We start from the raw sequence: 12,034 nt of genomic DNA, 5'->3' as shown, positions 1-12,034 counted from the left end.
TCGGTTCGGTATTCGGTTCACTTAGCTGAACCGAAAAACCGAATTATTTTTTGATTTTATTCAAATCAAACATGTGTTAATAATTTTATTCAAATCAAACATGATTTTATTCAAATAAAACATGTGTTATTTCTCTTTATAACATTATGATTATGTTTATATAGATGGAGTATTGGAGTTTGGTTATGTATTTTGAAATTTTAATATTTCATATTTTGGGAGTATCTTATTAATAGTTAGTAAGATATTAGTGATAAAATGTGTTTTGAATACTTTGTATTTATTGTTAATATTTGTAATAAAATTAGGATAAATTAATTGTTGAAAAAAATTAGTACATTCATGAGGCCCAATGGGCTAAAAAATTAAAAATTAAAAATAGGCCCAGAACCGAAAAAACCGAACCGAACCGAACCGAACCGATCCGAAAAGAACCGTTTGAGTTCGGTTCTTATTGAATTCGGTTCTTATTCGGTTCTTTTTATAAAATAACCGATTTAAATCGGTTCTACTTAATTTCGAACCGAACCGAACCGTGCCCACCCCTAATTAGGCTTGAAAATATTGTTGAAAATAAATAACGCATGTCGTGTTCAACGCACTTTGTCAAGATTGCTCTTTGTTGTACTCTTTTGCATCAATTAATGAAGTTGGACGAAATTAAGCCTACCAATTTATTTTCAAACGATTATTGGCTGCCTTAATTTGTTTTTTCAAAACAATTACATGAGTAATTTACCATTTTATATTAGAAGGGAGTGGATGAGATATAATTTTGACATTGCCTATCAGCAAGGAGGTTAATTATATATAATATCAGACAACTAATACACACACACACACACACACACACACATACCGGCATCTTCATTATTTTTTTTTTATGCGGATACGCTTTTAAATTATGTGATTTAATAGAGTAAACTTTCAATTCACAATTAAACCATACAGTTTTATAGTCATTTTAATTAACTATTAAACCGCAACTGCACGGGAAAAAAAATGAGCGTGCCTACAAATGACCTTTTTTTATTTTTAAATTTGCACATGATAAGACCTAATATGTTTAGATTTTAAGAGGAGAATATTTTTGGTGTTTCGATAGATATATTGATTAAATAAAAACATTAAATTTTCAATTTTGTAAATATATATCAATCAATTAAGAAAATGATTGTTCAGAATCAGTACCGATATGGGCATTTCATACACGTACCGGAGCATCCAACGAACAAGATTAGTGATGGCAACATTCTCCACGGATATGGATTTAGGTTTAAATGATTCAGGTATGGGCCCCGATCAATTTAGGTCGGGTATGGGCCTCCAACAAAGTTTTAAAATTAAAAATGGGTCTATGTTAGGGATAAACCCAATCCCTAAATATATTTTGGGTTTGGGTTCGGGGGCCCAAAATATTTATTAAATCAAAATGTATTTTAATTTAATCAAATAATTAAAAAAATACTCAACATAATTAAAAAAAAATACTAAAGACACTATCAGTCCCATCGCCACTTCCAAGTCTCCACCAGAGCTTCCTTTCCCGGCTGTTACATCACCTCCAAGCCGACGCCAATTCCCACTATTAAGCTATCCAACACCGTTTGGTGCTACTTTGCGACATCGGTGTCAATTTCTTTATTTACTCCAGTAATGCGGTTTCCGCTACTCTTTGCTTTATCACTCTGTAATTTGCAAGTTTCCCATCCTTGGTAGTGTCAATAGTTTTTATTTGCTTGTAATTACAGGTTCCATGTGCCAAAAAGAAAAGGGGTTTATTTCTTCAAGTCTTCACATCATGTGGCTAGTGTAATTGATTGTCTATTATTGCCCTTCTATTGGTGAGTTTTATTTGAAATTTAGAAACTTTTGGTTAATTTTTTTGGTAAAATGTTTTTGGATATTTGCTACTTTTCTATTTTAGCTTTATAGCATTGCCAGTTTTTATGCTTAAATTCATGAATTTGACTTTTTAAGGTGTTGTGCTTAGAAGCTTCTGATTGAAATTTAAGGATCTTTACTAATGTGATGTTGAAATTTAAGGATTTTTATTGATGTGATTGTGTTTGTTGACTACTTATTATTGATTATTTTTATATTTTTGTGGTATTGGGTATTTGTTGATTTTACATTTTAGGTCAAATTTAGTGGATTCTGCTTGTTTATATGGAATTTAGAGGGAGTGAATGTGGTAGAGCAGAGTTAAGCTGAGTTGTGATGACTAGTTGACTACACTGTGATTAAAGAATTGTGCATTGCAGTTAAATGGCAATCTAAATTTGGCCTTAAAACTTAATTTTTGATTTATTTAAATGAATGTTTGATTAATAGTACAAACCATGGTTATCAAATTAGATGGCTGGCTATATTCATTGGAGTAGTATTAAAAAGTCCTTGTTTTATAAGAGTTTATCGGTTATATCCATGGCTGACAAGATAAATTTTTAATTTTTATGGTTGGTTATATTCATCGGAATATTATTAATATAGTTTATTTTATATTTTTAATCTTGATGTCTAGTTATATTAATCGGAATATTATTATTTTAATTTTTAATTTTTTTTAAATTATGTACATTTATATATATATATATATAGTATTAAATTTTAAATTTTAAATTTTAAATTTCTCTATTTACTCAAGCTTGGATGTGTAGTCAAAGCTGGATACATGCTCTTTTGCAGAGGTATATGGTTTATATTTTTATTTATTTAACTTAACTAATAACTAACTTGATTTTGGTTTTTATTTGTGTTTTTTTTTAATTAGTTGTGGCATCTACCTCTCCGGCCTATGCCAAACTTCCTGATGAGGAATTAGAGATTGAAACAAACGTAGAGGCTGTAGAGGTATATAGTTTTAATTTATATTATTTTGTCAAGTATTTAGTTGAAATTGTTAAAACATGTTTTTATTTTCTTTCTTTGTTTATCTTGTTATAAGTTTATGAAGAATCTTAGAATGTGCATCAATGGTGATGGTTACGGAGAAGCTACTACAAGTTTATGGTTGATGCTTAACATTATTTTGATTTCTCTTGTAAAATTTGATCATTTGTAATTATGTTAAAGACTGGGAATAATTATGTTTTCATTTATTTGGAGGTTGTTCAAATTTGATGTAATTTTATTTTTAAATTTGTATGTCCACAAATATAATTTTTTTTTAAAAAAAAGAGACTCAAATATTAAACAAATTATTCATTTTTCTTTAGAAAGTATTCTTTCTTTTTTTTTTAAATAAAAATTAAATAGGGATCGACTCCCGTTTTAATCCCCACTCAATTCTGAAACTTTTGGGAATATACCCAAATTATCCTCAATTAAAATTTTTTCGTGTATGGGATGGGTTTGGGGATCATAAACCCCACCTTGAACCCGCCCTATTGCCATCACTATCTCTCAGATCATGCATGCCAAGAAATTGATCTAACGTTGGTCCGCACCACCTAAAATTAATAATTTAATAATTAAGAGAAAATGACTAAATGGAGGAGTCAAGGTAAGGCGGCTAAGGCCTTAGTTAAGTTATCCATTTAATAATTTATTACTTTGATGGAGCCCTACTCTGCACTCTTTGAAGAAATCTAAAAATTGAATTAGGATCATGATTGCCGCCTCTTAGGATCCAAATAAAGCAAATTCCTTTTTCATCAAATCAACAACTAATTCCCAATATGTGGAACCAAAATAGGAGAAGGGCCAAAAAAGAGAGAGAATTATGAAACACATGCTAAAACGAATGAAAGATCATTTTTCACTCAAAGGGAAGCCGTACGAATTGTCTCAAATAATTTTACTGTCTGTATAGTATTCCTTGAACAACATGCTTTTAAGACCAACTCCTGATTTGCTTTCATTCAATAAACTTCATATGCCAAATGTAGCTCTTGAAAGATAGATCCATTAATTAGAATACTCTAGAGTTATTTACAAATGCTAATACATAAACCACAGAACAACATACATGAATATGATGCACCTGTTGAGAATTCAGGTTGTGAAGAACCAGCACTTGATTCCAAGGCCCTGCTGGCATGCCACCTGAGCAACCATTTCCAAAGAGCAGCTGATGAGGAAGGTGAGGTGTATCCTATGAGCTGGCAAAACTGTTATGGTGAAGAATATCAACATGTGAACTCTGCAAGCTGGAAATTTCTAGAATGTTTTCAATGATTGGCTGTGCAGCTGTCATTCTTTGTCTTATTCATTTTCAGCAGCTCCTTGAGCCAGCAACCGTTGTCTTTAGTTTATGTATAAATATTTGAAACAATTGTATTTTATTTTTTAAGCTTCTTTTAATAAAAGAAAGGCACGTTTGTTTCTCTGCTGCTTGCATATTCAAGCAATTCATTAAGAATTTAAGTTGGTATCAGAGCAACTTTAAGCTATGGAAAGCAGCAGAAATTCATAAACAAACATGAATCAAACACTGGAAAATCCAGACGACCAAAACTTGAATCAAAATCAACCAGAAAATGTTGATGACCAGAATCCAAACAACAACACCAGAAATATGACCATAGTGAATGCATCTCCTACCCAACACATCACCAGCAATACATATGTGTTCACCAATCCTATCAAGCTAACACAGAACAATTTTATGCTCTGGAAATCACAAGTGATTTCCAGCATAAGAGCAAATGAGCTCGAAGGCTTCATAAATGGGAGCCATATTTGTCCCCCCAGGTGCTTCACTAATCCTGGACCTAATCAAACTACTATCACCACCACAAATCCAGAATACCAAATCTGGAAGAAACAAGACCACATTCTTCTGAGCTGGTTGCTCTCATCACTCAGTGAAGGTGTGCTTGGCACTGTGGTGAATTGTTCTACTTCATGTGAAGTATGGACAACCCTTGCCAATCAATATGGTGCAAGAACAAGAGCTAGAGTTCTATACATGAGAACACAGATTCAAACCACCAAAAAGGCACTACAAGAAAAAAAGGATACGGCAACGATTTAAATACGTTGTTAATTACATACAACAACGAGGACTTGCACGTTGTTGATGTTGATGTTGTTGAATGTCCATGACCTTTGACAACGGACAATTCACGTAGCAAAATGCAACCTTGCCTGTGGTCATTTGTCATGTAACCACGCTCTATTTTCGTAGCTGATGTCTCACGTTTCAACACTTTTCACCACAAACTTTTTGATGTTGTCATTTTCTATACAACAACAATACATGCTCGTTGTTATTTGTAACATTTAACAACAATAGCGTACTCGTTGCTGTTTTTAACATTCAACAACAATACATGCTCGTTGTTGTTTCTAACATTCGACAACAGTGAATGCTTGTTGCTAGTTGTAATATTTAAGACAATTAAACATTGCCTATTGTTAATTTGCAAGTTGTTAAATGCACCTTTTTTTCTTATTTCATACATTAGTTTTATCACTGTATACTTTTGTCCTACACAAACATATGCACAGTAATAACACATTTCCAAAATATAATTTCATTAAAAATGTATTCAAGCATAAAGTTAATACATTTGAAGTATTATTATCACAATAGTTTCTAAAATCTTAAATACATATAAAACAACAAAATGAGATATGAACAACCAAAACATAAGTTAAAACATCTTTGAGTGATCTTTACAAAAAAAGTTTCTTTAAAGCTCAATACCCCCAAGGAAACCTCCAGCAAAACAAAATTAATTCCTGCACAACAAAGTTCAAGGAAAAGAAAATAAGTAGCATTTTATAAAAACATAAATTAACTATATATGTGTGTGTATGTGTATGCATGTGTACATATATATTTGTTGATCAATAAAATATCATAGCAAGATGAATCACAACTATTACTTTGTTTAAATTAATTTGATGCAACTCCTAGGCCAAGCAACAGTACTCCCCAAAGCTTCATTGATTGTTCGAGCTTCATCAGTCATCTTGTACAATTCAACATCTTCCTTACCAAGAGTAATTGACTCCACCCAAACTTTCCAACAATCCCTACCAAGAGGCACGTGATGGACTCTTGCCTTAGGATCAGTTGATGCAACCTTCCCCTCAGCCACAACCTCAACTGGATCATCTGAGTACCAATGCAATAGTTGACAGCTTGCATTTTCTAGCTCAAGATTTTCATGCATTGTACCACTTCCTTGTTGTGACTACAAGTATCAAAAATAAAATAAAATAAAATAGCAAAACTTATCACAAACTACAGAAGTGGGATATGGTAGGAACAAAAGAAACTTACTCGAGGAGTGCATTCATGAGCGCTCATCACATCATCAGGTCTACCAAGATTCTGTAAAATTAAAAGTAACTATATTGAAGTGAAAGTAAAATAAAAATGATTTTATATTACCTAATATTGTTGATGCATATATACTTTATCTTATTTTTTTTAGTTTTAAAAAAAATAAAAATAGTAAATGATTTACCTGTTTTAACATAAAAGCAGTCATTTGTTCAAACTTTTGTTCAAGTATCTCCACTCTTTGAGATTGAGTATGCAACTGGCTTTCAAGTTCTCTCACTTTTTGAGTAGATCGATTATGCAAATTCTCCACAGTAGGAGTAACCCCAAATCCACGTGCCCGAACTCGTCCACGTTTTTCAGAACCATAAGCTTTTGCAACAGCATCATTTCTTATGTCTATGTTCTCATTCGGATTATTATCTATTTCTTGATACTCTACAACCTTTTCCTAAAGCATAAATTATTTATATATTAGTTACATGGAAAAATAAAAGTCACAGAAGTAATAAATATATGATTTGGTTTCAAGAGTTGCGAACCATTCTTCTTCCAACTGCTTCATTAGCAGGCTCACCGTTCTTTTTACGATGTCCCTCAAGCCATACATCTACCCTTGTTATTTTTGTTGGATCTGAACATTTCTTTTTCTACAATAAAAAGAATAGAAATTGTAAATTATAGCAAAATCAATAAAAATACAGCAAAATTATTTTTTGTATCTTACCATATTATGCTCTGTACGAGCATAGCCTCTTCGACCCATTGTATGTACCTCTTCTTGTTCATTTCGCATATTTCGAAACTTCTTGCTTATTTCCTATCATGTAAAGATAAAGTCTTGTATTGATATGAATTTATCTTAACATAAATAATAGATATAATTACTTACTTCAAACTCTGGAGACAATCTATGTTTCACAAAAGCTTCCCAATCTTCATCAAATATAACATTTTCGGCCGAATAAGAGCAAGGGCACGTGACCTATTCGTTTTCTTGTTCGCTTCCTTAATCTTTATTGTTATCTCTGATTTGTATTGTCTCCATCGATCTCCTAGATTTCGAAGTGCTAAGTGCTTTTGGGATTCATTTACAATAAATCTTTGCTGTAAAATAAAGAAGCATCTTAGTAGTTAAAACAATAAATTATTATTAATATGAATACAAAATATACCTTAATCAATGACCAAAGATCTTCTTTAGTTTTTGAAGGAACTAGACGCCAATCTTTGATCACAATAGGCACATGCTCTCTTGCTGCAACTCCAGCAAAAGTGGCGTACTTCTCTGAATTAACTCCCACTGGTTGACCTCTTTCATTGAATTCAACAAGTAAGGGAGTATGATCTCGAATCACTGCCAGTGTAGTAGGGCCTCTTTTTCGTTTGCCATTGTTAGTGCTAGGTGTAGATGTTTCGACGTTCTCATGACTGTTAATTGTTAGCCTTACATTTTCTTCTCGAGTGTTTTTTTGGCTCTTTTTTCAGCTTTTTTAGATGACTGTATAATGAAAACTTGATATTTAGGTAATATTGTGAAATACAGTATGAATAAAATAATTAATGTATTAAAATAAGTAACGAATTCACTTACCTCTGCACCTGTCATCTTCTCCCACTGTTAATGCTTGCTACAAAATACAAGAAAACAATTATATATCTTATTATAATAGTAAGCATAGATTAAACAAAACAAAAAACTGCAGTACACATATTATATGAACAATACTTTAAGTAAAACCAAAATATTACAGCTGTACGAGTTGACAAATCAATATCACATAAAATTATTATAAGAAAGAAATAGAATAACATAGCACTTAAAACAAAAAGTTACACATCACAAATTATATCATCAACATCAGTTCTTTTATTTGGTGCATCCTCATTGTCATCTTGTATTTCAAGTTCTCCCACTTCAATTGACATAGGTGGCTCATTATCACTTTCATCATATAATTGTAAATCTTGAAATCCTCGTGATGGTGCTTTCAAAACAACATACCAATTTGAAGAATTTGTTTCCCTAGAATAAAATACTTGATTAGCTTGCGATGCTAAAATAAATGGGTCTTTTTCAAATTGGCTTTGCCCCTCATGAAGGTTAACCAAGGTGAAACCATCATCATCTCTGACACCATTTACAATATTTGCCCAATCACATCTAAAAATGGGGAGTTGAAAAGTATGGTAATCAAGAACTATAATCTCTCTCAAAACCCCATAGTAAGTGACTTTTCCAATCACTTGTGTATTGTCTTTTGCACTAGCTCTACAAATTGTAGTTGCTTCGAGTGAAACACCACTATTTTGTCTTGATTTCTCTGCATCCTTCGTGTGAAATCGAAGGCCGTTTATTACAAATCCAGAATATGACATTGATTGTACTCTTGGTCCACGTGAAAGCCATTTCAAAATATTTGACACATTAATGTGATTCTCCATAACCTTAATCTGTTAAAACAATAAGAATTGATAGAATAAGTTAAATAATTATATAAAATATTATGTTCCAAAATAATTTAAAATAAATATTTGATAACCTTTTCATGCAACCAGACATTAAATGTTTCCACATGTTTCTTTTGTAGCAATTTTTCATTCTTTTCAAATCGTCTATCTGAACCTTTTAATTCTTCCAAGTGCTCTCTGAAAATAAAGATAAAAATATTAAACTTAACTATTAAATATTAATTCAAAATGTTAGTAATAGATATGACTAAAAACCTTACTCTATATAAGGCTGGACTTCTGAACTGTTGAATAGGATACAACGATGGGCAATCTTTAACATCTCATCCAAAAGAGTTATTAATTTACCTCCTGATATTGGACGCCCTTCTAATAAAAATTTGTTCTCAAATTCCTCATTGCGTCCATGTTTGGATCCTATTTGAGCAGCCTTTTTTACATACTTGCCACAAAACATTGCATACTCTTCAGCAAGGTACCGCTCAGCTATGCACCCTTCAGCCCGTGCACGATTTCTAACATATCCTTTTAGGATCTTCATATGCCTAGGACAAAAAGTAACTAGATTAATGATTTATAATTAATTCTATTTTAATGATAATAAACTGTATAGTTAAATAGTTACCTTTCAATATGATACATCCAACGATATTGTACAGGTCCACATAGACGAGCTTCGCGTCCAAGATGAATTGTTAAATGAACCATAATATCAAAGAATGACGGTGGAAAGAATCTCTCCAACATACATAGGGTCTCAACCACTTCTTCCTCTAGCTTTTCTAATCTATTTCTATCCAAAACTCTACTACATAATTCTTTGAAAAAGGCACACAAACGAAGAATTGCTTTTCTTGGACCTTTTGGTAAAATTCCTCTCAAAGCTACAGGTAAAAGTTGTTGTATTAAAATATGGCAATCATTAGACTTTAGGCCAGTTATCTTGTGTTCTTTCACTGAAATACAGTTGGTAATGTTTGAACCATAACCATCAGGTAACTTTATATCAGCAAGCTGCTTGCAAAAAAGTTCTTTTTCTTCCTTAGAAAGTGTATGTGAAGCAGCTGGTAAGCAATAAAAATTCTGCTCTTTTTTAGGATGTAAATCCTTCCTAATGTCCAAGTGTATAAGGTCTAGGCGAGAATTAAGGCCATCTTTAGACTTACCTTTCATGTTCAAAAGCGTACCAATTATGCTATCACAAATGTTCTTTTCAATATGCATTACATCCAAGTTGTGACGCAAAACCAAGTCCTGCAAAAATTAAAAAGTAAAGTTTGTTAAGATTTTAAATTTTAATCAAGAAAGTAAAGCACCAAAAATTTATCACAGAACATATTTAATGACAGCTCACCTTCCAGTATGGCAATTCAAAAAATATAGATTTCTTTTTCCATAATTGAGATTCATTTGTGCTCCATTTTCTTTTTTTGCTCCTCTTTCCCCAATCATTTACAAGATCTTTAACTTCTTTATATATATCTTCACCAGTGAACAATTTAGGTTTACCTTTTTCTTCAACATGTCCATTGAACCATTTGCACTTGTTTCGAAAACTATGTTTACGAGGAAGAAACCGTCTATGACCCATGTACACATGTTTCCTACTATGTGGTAACCACTCTGAATATGTGTTTGTACGACATACAGGACATGCCAACTTTCCTTTTGTAGACCATCCTGATGTGTTTGCATAAGCTGGAAAATCATTGATCGTCCACATCAAGATTGCTTTCAAATTAAATGTTGATTTCTCCACAGCATCATACATCCTAACTCCATTTACCCACAACTCATTTAATTCTTCTACAAGTGGTGCCAAGTAAACATCTATGTCATTACCGGGCTGTTTTGGCCCAGGGATTAATAAAGTCAACATTAAGTTTTCCTTGGACTTGCACAACCATGGAGGCAAGTTGTACATAGATAAAATGACAGGCCAACAACTATAACTCGTGCTAAGATCTTGAAAAGGATTGAAACCATCAGTAGCAAGACCAAATCTGATATTTCGAGGATCTAATGCAAATGATGGCCATTTTCTATTTATGGTCTCCCATGCAAGAGAATCAACTGGATGTCTCATCTTACCGTCTTGGCTTTTATGACTTTGGTGCCATCTAAGTTGTTTTGCCAATTCTGTGATCCCAAACATCCTCTTAAGTCTTGGTATTATTGGAAAATAGCGCAAGACTTTTGCAGGTATGCCTTGATGAATTTTATTAGTTCGTTCATCAACTTTCCAGCGAGAAGAACCACATTTAAGACATGTATTTGCATGTTCCAAGTCTTTTCTAAATAGACAGCAATCATTTATACAAGCATGTATCTTCTCGTACCCAAGTTCAAATGCCTTCAACAATTTTTTTGTTGAATAAAAAGAATCTGGAAGTGTATTTTCTGGTGGTAACATATCACAAAAAATTTGAAGCATCTCATTAAAACTACTGTCAGATAACCCGTGGGTAACTTTATGCTTGAATAGCACTACAGTTGCTGACATTTTAGAGTAGTTTGTACAGCCTGGGTACAATGGAGTCTCAGCATCTCTAACTAAATTTTGAAGTTCCTCTCTTTCTACATATGTATTCTCTGTAGCATTTGCTTCTTGAAAACATGCTTGATCTTTATACATCCCATAAGTTTCTGTCATTTCAAAATCTATGTATTGATTTGATGTGTATGTATTCCCCTCACCCCTGTATTGCATTGTTGCAGTAGAACTCTCCCCATGAAGGACCCAATTTGTATAAGTCGGATCCATGCCCTTAATAACCAAGTGCTCGTAGACTATATCAAAATGATGGCGTTGTAAATTCTTACAATATCTACAGGGACATACTATAACATCTAAGTTTCCCAAACAAGCACGTGCATTATTGACAAAGTTACGTACTCCCAACCTATAATCCTCTGTGTGTCTACAATAAAGATTTTACCGAACTGGAAAGTTAATTGAATTTCACTAATTTCGTACAAACAAATTGTTTTTTTTTTTAAAGAGGAAAAATGAAAAATAATATTTAGAAATAAGGCAAAATAATACCTTGATAGGTGAACCCACCCTTTATCCATTTTCGAGCAACTATTAAAACCTGTTTACATGAGCAAATAGTAAGTTGAAAATATAAAAAGTTACATAACAATATATTCAAGACAAGAACAAAGTTACACATGACTCTTTCTATTTTATTTTCATAAGACTTTGTATAATTGTTATTTTTTAAATTGAATATCTTCTATATTATTTACTAGTTTAAATGTCAATACAAAAGTAAATAAGAAAAAAATTTATTTATTTTGTAAGAAGAAAACAGACGAATA

The 12,034-nt window shown here is 32.3% G+C and overlaps 1 protein-coding gene across 1 annotated transcript; it reads right to left on the bottom strand.

Annotated features, from left to right (window-relative positions):
• Positions 1-8,071: 8,071 nt before the first annotated feature.
• On the bottom strand, positions 8,072-11,474 carry LOC127899403 (uncharacterized). Its single transcript, XM_052432776.1, has 5 exons — positions 10,065-11,474; positions 9,336-9,964; positions 9,154-9,255; positions 8,782-8,887; positions 8,072-8,692 (listed from the first exon to the last, which is right to left on the bottom strand). The coding sequence occupies exons 1-5, from the start codon at positions 11,472-11,474 to the stop codon at positions 8,072-8,074; spliced, it is 2,868 nt and encodes a 955-aa protein (XP_052288736.1).
• Positions 11,475-12,034: the final 560 nt, after the last annotated feature.

The sequence above is a fragment of the Citrus sinensis genome, chromosome 8 (assembly GCF_022201045.2).
Source record: "Citrus sinensis cultivar Valencia sweet orange chromosome 8, DVS_A1.0, whole genome shotgun sequence".
Taxonomy (NCBI): Eukaryota; Viridiplantae; Streptophyta; class Magnoliopsida; order Sapindales; family Rutaceae; genus Citrus; species Citrus sinensis.
Note: the sequence above shows the minus strand (reverse complement) of the source record. Positions and strands in the feature narration are given on the sequence as shown.